Source organism: Microcaecilia unicolor, chromosome 6, assembly GCF_901765095.1.
Source record: "Microcaecilia unicolor chromosome 6, aMicUni1.1, whole genome shotgun sequence".
Lineage (NCBI taxonomy): Eukaryota > Metazoa > Chordata > Amphibia > Gymnophiona > Siphonopidae > Microcaecilia > Microcaecilia unicolor.
This window is the reverse complement of record NC_044036.1, coordinates 246579250-246600739: the sequence shown is the minus strand read 5'-3', so window position 1 is coordinate 246600739 and position 21490 is coordinate 246579250. Positions and strand designations below refer to the sequence as shown.

The 21490-nt window shown below is 44.9% G+C and overlaps 1 protein-coding gene across 1 annotated transcript in view; it reads right to left on the bottom strand.

Moving 5' to 3' along the window:
• The window catches only part of UAP1L1 (UDP-N-acetylglucosamine pyrophosphorylase 1 like 1), a 72437-nt gene extending 53536 nt beyond the window's left edge, over nt 1-18901 (bottom strand). The window contains exons 1-2 of the mRNA XM_030207052.1: nt 18363-18901; nt 10689-10893 (exon numbers count right to left, since the gene is read on the bottom strand). Coding sequence (XP_030062912.1) covers nt 10689-10893; nt 18363-18651 — 494 coding nt within the window. The 5' untranslated portion in view covers nt 18652-18901. The remainder of the gene's footprint in view (nt 1-10688; nt 10894-18362) is intronic.
• Between the last annotated feature and the right edge of the window lie 2589 nt (nt 18902-21490).

Here is a 21490-nt window from a genome sequence, read left to right as displayed (position 1 = left end):
TGCTAATCTTAGTACCAGGGGACTCTTTGCCAGTGGGGCACAACCTCCGATCTGCAGTTAACTGTGAGTAAACGTGCTTATTTCAAGAAAGGACTTTTTCAGAGAGATTAGTCTTCAGGTGTGAACTGGTGTGCCAAAGTTATACAGCAGCAATAAGTCCTAGAGGCTGTATGCAGGTCCCTGGAGCAGTTTTAGTGGGAGCTTTTCTGAAGTCCACCGCAGTGACCCCTAGGGAGCCCGGTTGGTGTCCTGGCATGTCAGGGGGGCCAGTGCACTAAAAATGCTGGCTCCTCCCACGGCCAAATCCAATGCATTTGGCTGGCCGGAACCGTATTATCGAAACAAAAGATGGCCGGCCATCTTTTACGAAAATACGGGTCTTGCCAGCTGTTTGCGGTGCAGCGAAAATACTCGCCGGCCATGTATTTCGCCGGCGCCATTCGATTTTTTCCCTCTATATAGCAGGAAGAGGGGTTTTTGGACAATGATGACTGCAAATCTTGGTGGTGACTATGTTTGTGCATGAAAGCGTTCAAGCACTACTAGGAATTTATAAGGCCTTTCTCTCCCTATTTTTATAGAATTGTTACACACAGTGTTTGTCTAACTCACAACATTTGTTGATATGGATAATAAAATAAAACACAGAATACTAATTAATAAATCATCCAGAGAATCATCCTGAATTGTACAGACTGTTATTTCCAATGAAGGTGTAATAGAGTTACGTTAACAGAACATTAAGGAGAAATTAGGTCTTAACTGATAATTTTCTTCCCATTAGTCCTTCCTACTATTCCAAAACCTGTGGGATAGTTGCGTCCCATCAACCAGCAGATGGAGATACAGAACCAAAAACTGAGCTGAGACATCGCTCTCTCTCTTGGCATCCAGTTCAGCTCCTCAGTATTTACGTACACAAGCAGCAAGGAGAAACTCAGAATAAACACAACAACTTTAAACAACTCGCTAACCTACCTCTAACCAAATGAGCAAACATGTGTGACCCTCTCTCATCTCTGGACAACTTACAGAGAACAACAGGTATGCAGGAATCACCATGCAAGGTGACAGTCGTTATTTGACCCATTTCTTCACACAGACTAAACATCTCAGAAACATTGGGCAGGCCTCGAATAGTGGGAAGGACTAATGGAAAGAAAATTATCAGGTAAGACCTAATTTCTCCTTTCATTACATAGCTTCCCACTATTCCAGAACCTGTGGGATGTCGAAAGCAATCCCTACAGTGGGTGGGATCCTGGCGTCACTGCCCTGAAGACCGAAGCCCTACAACTGGCCTCTGAGTCTGCAGCAATGTCCACTCTGTAGTGCTTGGCAAAGGTATGCAGCGTTGACCACGTTATCACCTTGCAAATAACAGCCACAGACAGAAAGGTAGTCTCTGCAAAGAATGTCGTTGTACGCCTCATAGAATGAGCCTGCAAGGCGTAAGAAGCCTGCTTCCCCACATGCAAATAAGCTGACATGTTATGTCTTCTTCAGCCGTAAGTACATAAGTATTGCCACACTGGGACAGACCAAAGGTCCATCAAGCCCAGCATCCTTTTTCCAACAGTGGCCAATCCAGGTCACAAATACCTGGCAAGATCCCAGAAAACTCAATACATTTTATGCTGCTTATCCCAGAAATAAGCAGTGGATTTTCCCCAAGTCAATTTAATAATGGTCTATGGACTTTTCCTTTAGGAAGCCGTCCAGACCCTTTTTAAACCCTGCTAAGCTAACCACCTTTACCACATTCTCTAGCAACGAATTCCAGACTTTAATTACACGTTGAGTGAAGAAAAATATTCTCCAATTCGTATTACATTTACTACTTTGTAGCTTCATCACATGCCCCCTAGTCCTAGTATTTTTGGAAAGAGTAAACAAACGATTCATGTCTACCGTTCCACTCCACTCATTATTTTATAGACCTCTATCATACCTTCCCTCAGCCATCTCTTCTCCAAGCTGAAGAGCCCTAGATGCTTCAGCCTTTCCTCATAGGGAAATCGTCTCATCCCCTTTATCATTTTCGTCGCCCTTCTCTGTACCTTTTCTAATTCCACTGTATCTTTTTTGATATATTGTGGACTCGAAAGCCATGAGGCCAAGCTTCTGATAATAAAAAAGAACAGTCTGTCCAATTTGCAAAACTCATTTGTGATTTCCAGATATCTAACACGGACTCTACACACATCAAGAAGCTCCAAATGGGATACATAAACGCTAGATCAGTAGTATCCAAAACAGAAACCATAACTGGATTACTGCAGACAACCTCGACCTCCTATTTATCACTGAAACCTGGGTCCATAACCTTCAAGACCCTATAATCTTAGAACTATGTCCACCAGGATACAGAATTACACACTGGACAAGAAACGGAAAAAGAGGAGGAGGAATAGCCATAATATACAAATCTGAATTCAACACCACAAACACAGCGGAATCCATACTGCCACAACTTGAAATCGCTTCCATAAGAATAAGTCACCCAAACTTACAGGAACACCTTAACGCAGTCATACTCTACAGACCTCCAGGAAACTGGCGAGATAGCCAAACACACCTCATGGACTTTATCTCGAACACCTGTATCTCTTCCTCTAACCTTATCATAATAGGAGATATCAACTTACACCTGGAAGATCTCACTATAACAAGCACCCAAGACTGCAAAAAATTCCTACAGCTCTGGAACCTACAAGAACCAAATACACAACCGACACACAAAAAAGGACACACACTAGACATTATAACACACAAATTTGATCACAAAGCAAACTTTATACTAACTAATACCAATTGGTCACCTGTACCATGGTCAGACCACTACATAGCAAACATCACCCTCCAATGGAGAAGAAAAGACCTACTTAACAAACAACCACGAAAAACTTACACCACAAGAGGAAAAATAGACCCAACTGAATTTTGGCAACAGATCTACACTGACGGATGGACAACAAAGACAAACACAATCCAATTCCTCTCTAATTGGGATAATAGATGCAAATTGATACTAGACAACATTGCCCCAATTCAAACCAGAACCTCGCACAGGAAAAACTCAATACCATGGTTCAACGAAGAACTGAAAAAACTCAAAACACAAGTTAGGAAACTGGAACGTACGTGGAACAAAAAAAAAAGATGACCCCACTCTAAACGCGTGAAACTACTCCAAAGGAAATACAAATATATCATAAGACAAACCAAAAGACAATACTACAAAACTGAAGTCGGGCCAAATTACAAAGACACACACAAACTCTTCCAACTCGTGAACAAACTACTAGATACAACCCCAGTCACCAACAACAACAAAGACACTCCAGGAGCCGACGACTTGGCGAGATACTTCAACGAGAAAATCATAAAACTACGACTCAAAATACCAGCCAGCCCAATCGAATATACTACACTCCTAGAATGCCTAGACCCAGAACCTGGAACCACCCAGCAGACAGGATCTGGACTGAATTCACCATACTACCAGAAGATCTTATCTCACAGACACTTAAAAGATTTGCTAAATCTCGCTGTAAATTAGATGTATGCCCAAACAATCTCATGAAGTCGGCCCCCCCAACAATTTATAATGGACCTAACTAACCATATGAATTTCATGCTACAAAATGGACTCTTCCCAAAGGAGAAAGGTAATATTCTACTCACCCCCATACCCAAGGATGCAAAGAAAGATACTAACGAACTATAGACCAGTAGCATCCATTCCCCTACTCACCAAAATAACAGAAGGCATAGTGACCAAACAACTCACAGAGTATCTAAACAAGTTCTCGTTACTGCATGATTCCCAGTCAGGATTTCGATCTAATCACAGCACGGAAATCGTACTAGTCACGCTTAAGTCCAAACTCAAACAACTGATAGCAAATGGCAACAACATACTACTGCTACAATTCGACATGTCAAGCGCATTCGATATGGTCGACTGTGGAATTTTATTACACATCCTAGAATACTTCGGAATCGGAGGTAACGTTCTCAGATGGTTTAAGGGTTTCCTAACCACCCGCTCATATCAAGTGACATCAAACTTGATAACATCAGCCACATGGACACCTGAATGCGGAGTTCCACAGGGATCCCCCCCTCTCACCGACCATATTCAACCTAATGATGACACCCTTGGCTAAGTTATTATCGAATCAGAATCTAAACCCATATATATAGGCTGATGATGTAACAATCTTTATCCCACTCAAACACGATCTAAGAGAAATTTCCGACGAAATCAACCAAAGCCTACATATTATGAACTCCTGGGCAGATGCATTTCGACTGAAAATAAATGTCAAAAAAACCCAATGCCTAGTACTCACCTCACAATACAACAAGAAGGAATTCACCACCATCAACACACCCAATCTAAGTCTACCAGTCTCAAACACCCTAAAAAACCTTGGAGTCACCATTGACCGACACTTAACACTTGAGAACCATGCAAAAAACATAACTAAAAAAATGTTCCATTCAATGTGGAAACTAAAACAAGTCAGACCATTTTTCCCAAGGAATGTCTTCCGATACCTGGTATAATCACTGGTACTTAGTCATCTGGACTATTGTAACTCACTCTACGCCGGTTGTAAAGAGCAAATACTCAAAAAACTCCAGACAGCCCAGAACACGGCAGCCAGACTTATATTCGGCAAACCAAAATACGAAAGCGCAACACCCCTCCGCGAAAAACTACACTGGCTCCCACTCAAAGAATGTATCACGTTCAAACTCTGTACCTTGGTCCATAGAATCATCCATGGTGACGCCTCAGCCTACATGTCGGATCTAATAGAACTACCACCCAGAAATGCAAAAAAATCCTCCCGCACATTCCTCAATCTTCACCCTCCTAAATGCAAAGGCTTGAAATACAGATCGATGCATGCATCAACCTTTTCCTATACAAGCACACAGCTCTGGAACTCACTGCCACGTAACCTGAAATCGGTCTACGAAGTGACAACTTTCCGCAAATTCCTGAAGACTTATCTCTTTGACAAAATATATCATAAAGAACAACATGCGTAACTCCACCTTCTTCAAGATATCCAGGAATGTTCTTTATGTCTTTTGCTCTCACACCTTCTTGTACCTAATGCCTTTGACTCTAACACTATCATGTATTTCACCATCATGTAACCAAAACTTCTGCTAAAACAAATGTATACTCTTTTCTAGTCCCAATATTATGTATATCACCATCATGTACCCAAAAATTGCTGTAAATCCAAATGTACATTCTTTTCTATTTCCAGTATCCACGATGAATTGTAAGCCACACCGAGCCTGCAAAAAGGTGGGATAATGTGGGATACAAATGTAATAATAATAATACTGGGCCTCTTCGTCCTCTCTGCAAAAGGACAGAAGCTCCACAGATTGGTCAAGATGAAATGTTGATACCACTTTTGGAAGAAAGGAAAAAAACGTGCGCAAAGAGACACCTGCCTCCGAAAAGCGAAAAAAAAGGATCCCGACAAGAGAGAGCCTGAAGCTTTGAAACCCTAATGTGCCATTGCAACAGCCACCAAGAACGCTGCCTTTAGCATAAGATCTTTAAAGGAGGCCTTCCAGAATGGCTCAAAAAGAGGCATCTAAAGTGCCCAAACGACTAAATTAAGGTTTCATTCTGAGCACAGCATAGGAAAGGAAGGTCGCAAGTGGCCCACTCCCTGCAAGAATCGAATGATATCCAGGTGAGCCACAAGACACGCCTTCTATAGCTGGCCCCTGAAACAGGCCAAAGTCGCAACCTGAACTTTTACAGAGCCCAACACCATTCCTTTTTGAAGACCTGCCTGGAGAAATGCTAGGATGTGCACAATCTGAGCAGAGACGGGAGAAAGTCTGCACTCAAATCACCAGCCCTCAAATCACCAGCCCTCAAATGTCCTCCACACCTTTGCATACACCATCATGGATGTAGAGTGTTTCCAAGCGTGAAGCAAGGTAGCAATGACCTTGCTTCACGCTTGAATAACATTTTCGTCTCAACCGAGCCCTTTCAATGGCCAAGTCACAAGATCAAAGGGGCACGGATCCTCCATGAGCACCGGATTTTGCTTCAGTAGACCGTGTACCTATGGAAGACGAAAAGGGTCCCCCATCCAGCAGTTGAAAAAGGTCTGTGTACCATGTCCTCCGTGACCAATCCGGAGCAACGAGAATTATTCAACCCCAGTGCAATGTGTTCCTTTACAACATGTGGCCTGCCATGGGCCAAGAAGGGAATACATACAGTAGATGTGTCTCTGGTCAGGGCTGCAGTAGGGCATCAATCCCCATCAAGCCTGGTTCTTTCTGACCGCTGAAGAACTCGGGCACTTTGGCATTCTTTTTTTGTCACCATCAAGTCCAGAAGCAGAGAACAAGCAGAGAAGACTTTTCTCTGCCCATCTCATGAGGGAGACCGCCTCTACCATCACTGGATGGCTGCAGGTCTCACCTTGCTTGTTGATATATGAAAAAACACTGTCACATTGTTAGAGAAAGTTGGACCAGAGCCCCTGCCAGAAAGGGAGCAAAGTCATGTAAGCCATTCTGCACTGCCCTGAGCTCCAAGCGATTTATCAACCACTGAGACTCCTGTTCCAGCCAGGTGTTCTGTACCAAATGGAAGTTGTAATGAGCTCCTCCAACCCGACCTGCTGGCGTCCGTTGTCACCACCTCCCATCGTGTTCTCAGAAAGGGAGCTCCGACGGTCAACCTGGGTGACAACCACCACTGCATACTCTGTCTGGCAAACCAGCGTCCAAGAAAGATGGAAGTCGTACTTCTGTGATATTGGAGACCTGCAGCTGAGAACAGATTCCTGTAACAGTCACATACGAGCCCTTGCCCATGGCACCACTCCCATCGCCGCCATCAATGACCCCACAACCTGGACGTAGACCCAGACCATGGGCCTGCTTGACTGAGGAGAAGAAGGAACAGCTTCGACTTCCTGCGCTCTGTGAGTAAGATCCCCTCCTGTGCTGTGTTGAATAGAATGTCTAGATACTTCAGCATTTACGATGGAGTTAGTCTGCTCTTCTTGAACTGATTACCCAATACAATGACTGCAGATGACAGAAAACATGGATCACCGCTGTGGTGGCATTTTTGATGTTTGCTTGTTTACCTGCACCGCATTCTGATAGCCGCGCTCTGGCTCAGTTTGCATTACGTGAGGAACATCTAGATTTTGCACCAGTCTCCATATGTGACCCCTGAGACAGGTGGCTGCGGCCGCCAAAACATGGCCCCATGTTGGGACATTTCCCTGGTGCTTCAATAAAGAATTCCTTACTCCTGGTACATTACTAACTACTCCCAGCTTGAAAGTCACTTTCAGGCTTATTTGAAACTTTTCTAATTCCGCTATATGAACTGGAATATGTTGGGAAATGTGCATTGTGGATATCTTTGTATTGTGTTCAGTACAAGAGTAACAATGTACAATGAGAAAAACACTCGAAAATATATACACAATCAACCAAAAAAAAAAAGTGGAAAAACAACTCACTTTGAATAAAACAAAAAACAGAGCAATGGAGGAAAAAGACCTCAGTTGACTGTGGTAAATCAATCGATGACCCTATATCAGGGTACCATAGTTTCTGCCATCGGCCTGAAAAAAACTTCAAGCAAAGCACAATACTTGTTTTTTGCTAATTTTTGTTAAATTTTGTTCATAACATAATTAACTTTGTTCAAAACATGTTTCCACAAAGATAGCTTTCACTTAAAACATAAAAAGGAAATGTTGCTGAACAGAAGGAAATGTTGCTGAACAGTTAAACTTAGCTTAAGGCAGTTGGATCAGTACAAGAGAAAATTAATTTGTTTTTATTTTTCCAGTGTTGAGTGCTGAGTTTTGACTTCTTGGGCTTACCAGTTCAATTTTTATTTTCGTATTTCTATTTCTAATTTGTGATCTCTATTTGATGAGGGTCTGTCTGTCACTGTGTTTTACCCGTGACTGAGGTGCAGTATGTTTGCACGTAGTTTGTGTAGATAACTATAGAAATTCCACTTCTTCTGTTTGACCAGTAGTAGGTGCACTGATGTTCTATGGCCCAGTATAATATTTGTAGCGTTGCCTATTCATAGGTAGGGTTGCTGCTATTTGAATCTTAGGAATTAGTGATACTGTTATATGTCAGGTTTGCTACATGTATGGTGAGCTGGAATTTTTTTCAGGTTTTGTATTTCATAGTGTGCCTGGCAGTGAAGAGATTTATGTTGCTATTGCTCAGATGATATGAGAATCAAAATATTTTTTGTTTGGTGACTTCCAAGGCAAAATGTCCTACCTGTTCTTCGAAAGAGGTTAGATTTTTGTGAGAAGAGCATGTTTACATTTAACTCATAAGAACTGCTATACTGTGTCTGACCAAAGGTCTTTGGAAATTTAAGCATTCATCTGCCCCAACCCTGCTACTCTTCCCTGCAATGGCAGAAGGAAGAAAGTGCTTCAATAAAAATAGTTACTTGCTTCCTTTTGCCATTACAGGGCACTACTCCTTCATGCCACCTGGTTGCCAAAACTTTCTGAGGTACTGTCTCAAATGTGTAAATGTTGAAAAAACAAACTGATTAGTCCAAGATTGTATTGATAAGGTTGCAAATTTGTACCACTGTGAGTGATATTCCTTAATAAGCATTTTTTAAATTAAATATATGAATTTTCCAAGTGTATGTTCATACCAGATTCCTTGTAATCCACAAATTAAGTATTGTGTATGTAGGGGTAAGTTCACTTCCGGCCCTGGCCTCACTCACTTCCAGTCATGGCACCACCCACTTCCAGTCATGACCCCGTCCCATCCTGCCCCCAGTTCCACTTCGTTTTTGTCTATAAATTAAGCCCTGGTGCTGTCACATGAAGTGAGTGGCTCTACTGCAACACAATTTCAATAAAAAGGATGAGCCAGGGTTCTTTTTATAGAGAAAGAGAATATGCCTGGCTGCTACAGACAGGAAGATGAGACAGAGGCATAAACTCCCTCCACCCCTCCCACCACCACAGATTAGAAGAAGCCATGGCAATACATACTTCCACTGCTCCTTCTCCTTTCCTTCAAATCCTATGCAGACTTATATGATGCACGTGAGCACAAGACACTCACAAGTGCCTCTAACACGAGTACAGACAGATGGTCAACAGACTCACTCTACTGAAATACACCTAAGAACAGTTCAAAGACTACTTTGCTGCATTTAACCATAGCTTTAGCAAACCGACTCAGAGAGGCTCATGTTATCATAACTTGCCATAAACAAAGGAAGGAACATAAATTAAAAGAAGGGTTACAAGCTCACTCATGGGCTGATGATCAGAAGCAAATGGAGGCGCTAGAGGCTGTTAGCACCATACTAGCGCCTGTGTTTGCTACCGCCCCATAATCAGAGCCCCCAAGCACGTGAAACAACACGCTCGCGAGCTCTGAATGCAACTTGAATGCAAATGCATGCAAAACAGGGCTAAGCCTATTCATCCCAATGATCAGCGACCAGCGCGCCAAAGATTGGCACACTGGTCGCGGCAAACCCTACGGCAGCTCAGAGCTCGCGTTAGGGTTTGCAGACCATAGGGGAAGAATGGAGAGCCCTGTCCAGCATGATAGCAGGCCCCCATTCCCCCCCCCCCCCAATGTAGCAGCCCCTGCAGAAACCCTGAGCTGACCTGAGGCGACCGACCCCCCCCCCCCCCCCAAACACAGGTTCGGGGGGTGCTGGAGATCCGGTGGGTCTCCAGCCCCCCCTAACCCCCCCCAATATCCCTCGGATGTCCCTGGTGGCCCAGTGGGCCACAGGTTAATCCCCCCCCACCTGGTGGTCTAGCGGCCGTTCCCTACCCCCCTACCTTAAGTTGGAGGCCCTCCTCTTCCATCGGCGGCGCCCAGCCCTGCCCAGTGCTTCCTGGGATGCACTGGGCGGGGCTTCACGCAATATAAGGGAGAAACTCAGGGGGGGGGGTCGGGTGAACCTCCAGCCCTCTGTTGCTGTGGGGGGGGGGGGGTCAGAAAGGGTCAGCTCGGGGGTTCCTGCTGGGGCTGCTGAACCTGTCGGTGGGGGGGAAGGGGCCTGGTCTGGGGGACTGGAGCACACCCCAGTTTTGCTTGGTCCGGGCGGGGGTAGTTCAGGTCTGGTGGTCCCATGGACCTCCAGCCCCTGTGTTTGACAGGTCTGAGCTTTTGACAGCCCAGACCTGTCAAACAAGTGCGGGAGGATTGTGCCTCAGCGCATGCTCAGGCACAATCCTCCTGCACTTCTAGCCCATGATCAGAGAGAATTGCGTGCTTAAATTTGCATGCAATTATCTCTGATCACAGGTCCGGTAAAGTCCCGCGAGGTACCAGCGCTATTTTTAGAGCGTTGTTTGGAACAGCGCGGGGCTTTTGATCATCTGCCTATCAGGTAAGCTAATCCAGTCCTGGTACTCTTCCACACTGTTGGCACAGAGATGTAGTTCCTATAATACATACATATCAAGAGGTGAGAGAGCCAAAATGAGAAATGGATCAATCTTTCTAGCATGACCTGGATGAAGTGGCAAAAATAACAAAACTCTAGATCACTTTGCATTTCTAATTTGTCAGTCAACTGCCCAGGTGAAGGATTAGCACATCCCTCCCCCATGTGATACATTTAAAAGAGCACCAACCATGGCACTGTGACCTTTGTGGCATATTTCTTGCCAGCAAGCTGTTCCACTTTCCGGATCCTCTGCGCCTGGATTTCATACAGCGTCTTTCCACTGGGGAGTCCCACATCATACATTCCTTTAGGGTAGGTCACCCCCAGTCGAGTTCCCTGTCCCCCTGCCAGCAGTAGCACCGCCACCTTGTTCTGAGAGATCTGAGAGAAGCCTAGTGAAAAACAAACCAGAATACAGGGTTAGAGAACTACAACAACAGACCAAGTTTACTCATAGGAGTAGCACAGTTCCCTGCTCTATTTCTGCTTGACTGATGTTTAAATTACAACTGATGGAGTACTACTGGAAGAGCTATAAGCCAGGATCATATGAACAGAAAATGTCCGACATGGAGAGCATTAATATTACCTATTAAGATGTTTTTAGTATTTTATGAGTATAGATAGATGACTAAAGGACCTTCCATAAAACTCATGCTTGAACTTTAGCCCTTTCCCGTTTGCAGACTCTGATCCTCTGTAATGTATACACCGCACCCAGCTTGATTTGAAAGCTTTCATGATTAAAGTAGCAATATAAGCCAAATACCGTCAACCACAGAGAAAAAAATGGAATCCCATCCGCAGGATGTGAAATGCTCACAAAAATGATTTGACTGGTTTACCGTCTAACTGGATGGTTCAGAGGTTTCCAGAGCATAAGACTCCATGGGAGTAATTCTGAAAAAGTCGCCAAATTTTAGGCGCTAGGATGATGTGCACTTAAGTGTGAATTCTATACTGACACCTATATGCATAACTGCTGTATATTCCTTCCTTTACTAGACCTGTAAGATGGTCCTGCTAGCCCTCAGATTTCCTAGTTTTGCTGTCATCAGCATAAATTTAGTTTCTTCCTGCAACTGCATGTAAGCAGAGTGTTTGATCAGTAAATGGAAAGTGCATGTTACCAGTGGTGTAGCCAGACTGCCAATTTTGGGTGGGCCTGAACCCAAAGTGGGTGGGCACAAAATTCTCTCTCTACCCCCCCCCCCCCAGCAAAATTTAGTCACACTCAGATGCATTTGTCACACAGGGTAAAGTGCTGCTTTTCAGTGCATCCGATTTCAGACAATTTATTTAATAGCCTAATCCTTTTCATTGAGCTTTCAGAGGCCAAAACCTCCTGCCTCAGGTCAGTATAATGCTGTTACGGTATCCTCTCCTGACCTAAGGAAGGAAGTATTGGTCTCTGAAACTTTATTAACACCATATTACTTTATCCTAAATTAAAAATAAAATTATTTTCTTTACCTTTGTTGTATGGCCATTTACTTTTTCTCATTGTGTTGCTCCCAGTCTCTAGATTCTGCTTTCCTTTGTTTTCGCTTAACTCTTCTGCCAGGGTTTCCTGGCCATTTGTCATTTTTCTCTTCTTTTTCTTTGCTTTCTTCAATATTTTTCTGCCTCTCTCTGTGTCCAGATTTAATTCATTCTTACTATCCATTCTTTAATTTCCTTCATCTACTTATGGCTTTTCATCTTTTTCTCACCCTTGTTCTCCCCATGCCCCTTCCTCTTATTCTCCAATCTTTCACTACTCCCCCTTTCCATGCAGCAGCTCTCCTCTTTCTCTCCCCATCCTTCCAGTGTCTCCCCTCTCTCTCCCCATCCTTCCAATAGTCTCCCCTCTTTCTTTCTGCATCCTTCCATCGTGTCACCTCTTTCTCCCTACCCTTCCATCCAGCGTCTTCCCTCTTTCTCTCCCCATCCTTCTACCCATCTACCCTCTCTCCTGATCCTTCCATCTGTCTCTCTCCCTCCTTCTAACCAGTGTCTATCTCTCTACCCTTTTCTGTTCAGTGTCCCTTCTCTCTCCACATCCTTCCAGTCTCTCCCCTTTTTCTCTGCATCCTTTCATCCATCTCCCCTCTTTCTCTCCCCATCCTTCCATCCAGTGTCTCTCTCCCCATCCATCTGTTTTCCCTCTTTCTCTGCCATCCTTCCATCTGTTTTCCCTCTTTCTCTGCCATCCTTCCGTTTCCCTCTTTCTCTGCCATCCTCCCATCTGTTTTCCCTCTTTCTCTGCCATCCTCCCATCTGTTTTCCCTCTTTCTCTCCCCATCCTTCCGTTTTCCCTCTTTTTCTGCCATCCTCCCATCTGTTTTCCCTCTTTCTCTCCCCATCCTTCCGTTTTCCCTCTTTTTCTGCCATCCTCCCATCTGTTTTCCCTCTTTCTCTCCCCATCCTTCCGTTTTCCATCTCTCTCTGCCATCCTCCCATCTGTTTTCCCTCTTTCTCTCCCCATCCTTCCATTTTCCCTCTTTCTCCCCATCCTGCCATCCATTTTCCCTCTCCCGATTCAGGCCCACCAGCCCCAGCTCCCATTGCCGGCCACTGCTGCTTTTCCTGATGAGCAGCAGGGCCGGCGCTACAAAAAGAAGCGCTCAGCTGACTGAGCTGAGCGCCAACGCTAACCTGACGAGAAAAAATGTTTAAAAAAAAAACGCGGCACCGCAGGCAGCCTCAAAGCATTGGCTGCTGGCTCTGCAGGCTCCTCCCGTCTCTTACGTCACTGCCCCTGCTTCACTCCAGGGGCAGTGACGTAAGAGACGGGAGGAGCCTGCAGAGCCAGCAGCCAATGCTTCGAGGCTGCCTGCGGTGCCGCGTTTTTTTAAAAACATTTTTTCTCGTCAGGTTAGCGTTGGCGCTCAGCTCAGTCAGCTGAGCGCTTCTTCTTTTTGTAGCGCCGGCCCTGCTGCTCATCAGGAAAAGCAGCAGTGGCCGGCAATGGGAGCTGGGGCTGGCGGGCCTGAAGGAAAAGTGGGTGGGTGGGCCAGAGCTGAAATTGGGTGGGCCTGGGCCCACCCGTAGCTACGCCCCTGCATGTTACATGTCAAGGAAACTCAGGAGGAACTGAGGCTATGTGGCCTATATATGGCAGATACACATGGATATAACTTTGATGGTGAAGAGAGACTGAGGACCCTCGAAAGCAGGAGTTGTTCCTGTCAGATAGAAGGACACCAGGTGTTTCATACTACTTATTTGTTTGATGGTTTTGCACGCCGGGATCACGCTTTACAGATAAGGGATTAGCCAATGGCCACTAAGTGTGCATGTGAACACAACTAGGAGAGGATGATAGAATAGAGGAAATTGCCATTTTTGTATACATATAAAAAATAATGGAATATAACCATATATGTGTAATGGAAGGCAACAGGAAAATCCATATATGAACACAAGTTAGATTAGGAGAAATGAAACTTATAACAGTATATAAATGAAAACTAAGAAAGTTTTGCTGAGCAGATTTTGTTATTCAGTCTTTGTGTCTGCCTTTTTCTGTGTGGCAACCTGCTCCAGAGAACAATTATTTTGTATTGGCTTAGAGAAATACCATTAAAGATTTTTACTGGTTGCGCCTACACCTAAGTCTGATTGTCTCTCTTATTCCAGCCACTAGGGCTGAAGTGTTTTCCCCTCCCCAGGGGCAAGGGACGGGACTACACACTGCCATCATAGAATATTAGCTTAAGTTGCCATTTATGTGTTAACATGTAGGCGCAGCCACATACACCATGTCAATGGCTGGTGCAAATGACCATGACTACATGTTGTAGTTGTGAACGTAACTGACTATTCTAAAATCTTAGCGAGTAAGTACTAGGTACACCCTTGACCCACAAATTCCCCTCCCAGGTCCATACTCCTTGTTACACACTGTTGATTTTCCAAGCTAAGGGGCTGATGCTCAAAACTAATGCCAGCAGTAAAAGAGGTTAGTACCAGATTTGTGCACAAATTATACAGCGCCAAATGCTCTGATGGATCAAGTGCCAGTGCTAACGTATGTGCCAAAGATGGCCGCAAATTGTATTGTAATGTATTTAAATGGATAAGGCACAATCCTCCTGCACTTGTTTGACAGGTCTGTGCCAGAACCGGTGGTGGGGAGGCGAGGATAGTGCTGGGCAGACTTACACGGTCTGTGCCCTGAAAAGGACAGGTACAAATCAAGGTAAGGTATACACAAAAAGTAGCACATATGAGTTTATCTTGTTGGGCAGACTGGATGGACCATGCAGGTCTTTTTCTGCCGTCATCTACTATGTTACTATGTACTATGTCTGGGAGTAGCCTAGTGGTTAGTGCAGTGGACTTTGATCCTGGGGAACTGAGTTCGATTCCCACTACAGCTCCTTTTGACTCTGGGCAAGTCACTTAACCCTCCATTGCCCCTGATACAAAATAAGTACCTGAATACATGTAAACCGCTTTGAATGTAGTTGCAAAAACCTCAGAAAGGCGGTATATCAAGTCCCATTTCCCTTTCTTAATGCTCAGATGATAGCGCTGCAATGCCCAGAAGCAAATGCAAATGATGGTCCATAACGCCAAATACACCTGGTCATTACAGCGATAGGTTTGGGATGGGGACCATGCACTAGAGCTCCTTCCAGAACCCTGCTGCCAGGTGCCATCTTTAAGGAGCCCTTTTATTAAGCTGCTGTAAGCGCTAGCGTACACTTACTGCAGCTTAAAATGGCTTACCACGGGGCATGATCAGGTGTCCTGCAGTGAGTTCCAAATCATTATCTCAAAATGAGAGGCAACTTCTTCTTAATTACTCTGGGAAACTAAGCTAAGTGCCTTTAAGTTTGATGGCTTTAGTAACATTTGAGTAAAAAATGGTATGCAATGATTATGAATAATAAATGGACTATAACTAGACCATTTCTGATCTGCTTGTGTCCTTGAAACTAATATGAGCATGTTTCAAAAACATGTTTTTATATGTATTGAAAAAATGTAGAATTTAAATTGGTTATACTAACGAACACTCTGTGGGTGTATATTAAGTGTAAGTTCCAAATCGACATGTGCTGTGTGCTAAAATTACTTTTAGTTTTTATTGGAAGGGGTGTGTCTGGGGGGGGGGGGGGGGCGAAGAGTAGGCATTTCTGTGCTAACCAGTTAGCACATCCACGTTATTGGAAGGGGTGTGTCTGGGGGGGGGGGGGGGAAGAGTAGGCATTTCTGTGCTAACCAGTTAGTGCATCCACGTTAGGTGGCAGCAAATGCTCATACAGTAATTCTTTATAATGGCTGCGTGCTATATAAAAAGTTAAATGCTTCTCTCTAGGGATCTATATAAAAAGCTAAGGGTCCTTTTACTAAGCTGTAGTAAAACGTGGCCTACGGTAGTGAGGGCACGTGCTGGGCCATTCCCACTGCAGCTCCTTGTGACTCTGGGCAAGTCACTTAACCCTCCATTGCCTCTGGTACAAAATAAGTACCTGAATATATGTAAACCGCTTTGAATGTAGTTGCAAAAAACCTCAGGAAGGCGGTATATCATTTCCCTTTTTATTTACCACAGCTGAGAAAAAGGACTTTTTTTTTAATGGGCTGGAAAATGGCCATGCGCTGAAATTAAAACAAGAACTCACCTATTTATGGCCTGAGCTCTTACCACCACCCATTGACCTAGAGGTAAGGGCTGTTGATTACCGCCAGGAATGCCCCCCGCAATAGAAAATTATTTCCTACCACGGGATTCAGCGCACATCAAATACAGAATTACCGCCAGACACAGGCAAGACCAGCAGTAGTGCCAATTTGGCGCATGCTACTCGCGCATTAGCCTCCCGTGCTTAGTAAAAGGGCCCCTACGTGCTTCTCTCTTTTTCCTGCTTTATGGAAGTACTTATAAAAGTTGAACATTTAAAGATTGGAAAATTTATGAGATAAGTTTGTGCATGTGACTCACATTAAGTAGGAAATATATCAATGTGGAGGATTTCGGCCAATGATTGGTCTTAGTCATTTGCAAGCAATATATCAGTTTGGTGACTGCCAAAAGTCTAATCGCAAAGCTAATGACTGCTGAGGTCTTTTCCACCACATGATTTCTTGTTAATAGGCTGGAAATAAGCAAGAAGATAAAAATAAGAATTTTTGTGGAGCGTCTGTGTAGTTCTACTGTTTTGAGCATTGTATAAACATTAGCGCATGGCCTTTAATAGAAAATCAGATATTTTCTGGCTGCAGTAAAGGTAGCATAAAGGAAAAATCCACATAAAGGCATGCCAAGGCCACTTTTACTGCAGCTTAGTAAAAGGACTAAGTAATGCAGGGAAGTGGGTCTAAAAAACCTTGGGGTCCTTTTACTAAGCCGTGGTAAAAAGTGGCCAGTGTGAAGCTCGCCAGGTGCCCTTGGCCTGGATTGGCCGCTGTCGTGGACAGGATGCTGGGCTCGATGGACCCTTGGTCTTTTCCCAGTGTGGCATTACTTATGTACTTATGTAAGTGCAAGTGCATCTTTTGGCATGCGCGCTGGGCTTTCTTTTACAGCGTCTAGGACAAAGGGTGTGTTTTTACAGGGCCAGAAAATGGATGTGCTCTAAAATTGAAACCAGCACACGTCCATTTCTGGCCTGTGATTTTACCGCCACCCACTGACCTAGTGTAGGGTTACCATATGTCCGTATTTCCCCGGACATGTCCTCTTTTTGAGGACATGACTGGCGGGTTTTGCTCGCCCGCCTGTTTGTCTGGATTTCTGGACAAACGAGTGGGCGGGCGGCGCCTTGGTTCTCCCCTCCCCTTACTTACTATCTGCCCTGGTGGTCTAGTAACCTCTTTGGGGCAAGAAAGAGCCCCCTCTTTCCTGCCCGGAGCGCTGCCTGTCCTTGCCCTGCATCCTTCTCAGTCTCGGCTCGGGATTCAAAACAGCCACCGGGAGTTGAAGCGGCCTCGCAAGACTTCAACTCTCGGTGGCCATTTTGAATCCCGAGCCGAGACCGAGAAGGATGCAGGGCAAGGCAGCGCTCCGGGCAGGAAAGAGGGGGCTCTTTCCTGCCCCGAAGAGGTCACTAGACCACCAGGGCAGTAGATAGTAAGTAAGGGAAGGGGAATATGTGACAAGGGGGATGGGGAGGTGACGGGGGGGGGGGCAGGGGAGGGGAATATGTGACAGGAGGCAGGGTGAGAGCGAGAAAGAGCGGGGCGAGGATCCGAAAGGGATGTGGTGTGGGCGCGGCAGGGGGGCGTGACGTGTCCTCTTTTTCAGAGGACAAAATATGGTAACCCTAACCTAGTGGAATGGTCTCACGTCCTACACACACATGCTGCATGTGTCAACTGCTGTTTACCACCAGATTCAGCAGCACCAAATTCAGAATTACAGACTGGCTCACACGCTATCCAGGTGGTAGTGTCAGTTTGCCACGTGCTGTATGTAGGCTCTTATGAGGCAAAATTCAGACTAAAGGAGCAGTGCGTGCACTTGCTACCTGAGCTACTGGGCCTGTGCTATTTTGAACTTACTGTAAGCCCTCGGGACAATGTTTAAAAGTTTTGGGAATCATCAGTTCATCTGAAATTCCGACGTATGTGCACTGCCTATCAAAAGGCTTCAGAGGACTGTTTTGAAGAAGTATGACGCGAGATTTAACAAAACACGCCAAATGTTACGCTTCCAGATAAGAAATGACTGCGTAAGGCGAAAAATAAAAAAGAAACGAGGAAACTGGTATTTTAAACCCACCACTTAAACAGTGAGTAACAAAGTTTAACAATAACTTTGATTTCTGGCTTATAAGGGCTTGAACTGCAGCTGTTAGGATAAACTATTACCAGGGATTACTCGTGCAGCCCCAGAAGCGAGATCGGAGCCAGCCAGCTCATCGCTCACCTTCCTCCTCCCATCGGGCCAGAGTTTCCTTGTCACTTCGCCCCACACTGCCCAGAAATTCGGATGGCACGGGCTGCAGCCGCTGGTCCAGGCGCTGCGGGGCACTGATCTCTCGGGCGTAGGCCTCAGCGGCGGAGCGGCAGTGCTCTTTCAGCAGCTCGGCATCCAGCACCGCCAGCTCCCCGAGCAAAGAGGCTCTCTGTGCTGTGTCCAACTCGGCCCAGAAGCGCAGGAGGTGCGCTTGACCAGCCGCTTGCAACCGGTGGCGGATCTCCTCCAGGGATGCCATGCTGGCTGTCCTGTGGAACTCTGATCCCGGAAGCGGTGCAATCTGTCACGAGACACGGCACAGTCTGTGGTCTGTCTCGCGCCGGGTTGCGGGTTTTTTTCTTTGGGCAGTGGCTACCAGCTCAGCAGAGCGCTTTCCCCCTTTGTTTTTCTCTCTTTAAAAACAATCAAAAGTGAAGAAAGGAACGTACTAACCCAACCAGATTCAGCATTTCGAAATTTCAGCCTCCTTAGTCAAAAAAAAAAATTGTTTCTACTTTACCACCAGTGTCTTTGTCACAATTATTTGTCCTCTCTGCAGGACACAGGACACGAGCCACGAGATCGCACGTGATGTGATCATGTGGGTGCTATCGGTCTCGTGTGCACTGGCTGCTTATAGAAACCTACAGCTGTACAGCAAACATTTTTGTTGGAAACCCAAGTGATCGAAGTTTGCAGAAAACAGAAGTTATAATATTTCTTTAAGATCCGTAATGTCGAACACTTTCTACATAAAGACAGACTATAGCTGCAAATTCCACATGGTCTGTCCATTTTCTTTGCCGTTATACAGAGTCTAAATAGAACTGCTAAGGGCACTTCAAAGAATAAGCCTGGTCAGCAGGGTAGGTGCAAGAGTAGTGGATTAAACCTCTAGGCACTGGGCCTGTGTTAAACATGGGCCCTGGGCACAAACTTGAGAGGGGACCCCAAAACCCACCAGCAGGATCCATCTTCAGTTTTAAGCAGGCTTTAGGGGTCCTGTAGCATAGAATGATGGCTGGTAGAACCTGGAGGAGGACTCCTTACCCTTACCAGTATACTTCAGAGCCCAAGGGGTGTTTGGGAAATAAACACATCTTACAAGTGAATAATTAGCTTAACCAGGCTTAGGAAAGGTTTGTCTCAGCATTGTCTGAACAAATCTGTCTTTTATTAGCAATTTTCTGGATACAGGTTCATACTTAGGCATGATCATATGATTGGCAATGGCAACCAACACAACTTTTGTTTCTCAGGCTCTTCTCTGTCTTCATACATCAATATATACATTATATCTTTCCGGAGTGGACCACATACTTCCTTCTTTGGCTACACTACTGACAATATTTTTATTATCTTTTATGTCTAGGTCACAAGGCCTATTGCAAGGACATTTGGTTCAACAACTAATTGGACAAGCATTCACAGTTCATAGCCTTCAAGGTTACTGGCAGCCTCAGGAAAACTGTTTTCATTATATAACTGGCACAAGTTTTCCATTTCTCACTTATCCCGTTCTGGACCCCAAAATTCCAGCTTTTCCAGGTCCTGTTCATCAGGGTCCACTTCAAGTCTCCCACAACAGAAGCCCAGGGCAGTGCACCCTCCTAACACTGACCCTGCCTAGGTGAACCTCTGACATTATCATCCCCCCCCCCCCAAGTAACTTTCATGTCCCTAGTCCTTGGATTCATAGGTGTCAGTATTTCAAAATGATTAGAGATGCCAAATACAATACAAATTACCCCTCTCTGGACACAAATGGAATCCTATGCATGGGCTCCCAATGCATCATTTTGATAATTAAACTCTGCAATCATGATCATCCTACAACAAAACCTTTGGAAATGTGTAACTTGATATCATACTTTTAAACATTAAACTTTGATACACACACATACAACGATGGGTATTTCTAAAAGGAATTTACTAAGGTATATGTTTATGTTTATTGAATACTTGCTCTACCACTCTTCAATAAGGTTGTCAGTGTTTTATTTGAAAATTTATTTATTTTTATTTATCTTTGCGTTCTTGTATCACACTATTTTCCAAAAACAAGGTTTCAGTTCAAAGTGGTTCACAATTTTACAATATTTAACAGATAGAAAGTATTTTGGAGCATCTGTAGTTTATGTATTTAGTTATAGAATTTTTTGAAAAGGTAGGTTTTTCTGGTCTTTCCTGAACTGGAGATAATTAGTAATGATTCTTACAGCTTTGGGTATTGTTTGGAGCCCTAAATCCAGCCATGTAAATGGTTTTGTGGATTGTGTTTCTGCAGTTGGGTAAGTGGAGAAGTAAGTAACCTCAGGTTTCTGGGCTTGCATTTCTTGGGTTCAATTAGGTCTAGCATTGTGACAGAACCTGTAAAATTGCCTTTATTAACTCTTGAAGTGCATTTCTCTAGTTTGGCCAGCAGGTGGTGCATGTTATGGAAAAGTGCATGCCCTCTTTTAGTTTCACGTGGAGGGGCATAATCGAAAGGGACATCCAAGTTTTGTTGAGGACGTCCTCACAAAACGTCCCGATGGAGAGGCGGGGAAACCCGTATTATCAAAACAAGATGGACATCCATCTTTTGTTTCAATAATATGGTCAGGGACTTCCAAATCTTGAAATTTAGGTCTTCCCTAGAGATGGTCGTCCCTAGACTTGGTTGTTTCTGATTTTCGGTGATAATGGAAACCAAGGACGTCCATCTCAGAAACGACCAAACGCAAGCCCTTTGGTCGTGGGAGGAGCCAGCATTTGTAGTGCACTGGTCCCCCTGACATGCTAGGACACCAACCGGGCATCCTAGGGGGCACTGCAGTGGACTTCATAAATTGCTCCCAGGTACATAGCTCCCTTAGCTTGTGTGCTGAGCCCCCCAAAACCCACTACCCCCAACTGTACACCACTACCATAGCCCTTACAGGTGAAGGGGGGCACCTAGATGTGGGTACAGTGGGTTTGTGGTGGGTTTTGGAGAGCTAGGTAGGGGAGATGGGCGTGGGTCCGCCTGCCTGAAGTGCACTGCACCCACTAAAACTGCTCCAATGACCTACATACTGCTGTCTTGGACCTGAGTATGACATCTGAGGCTGGCAAAA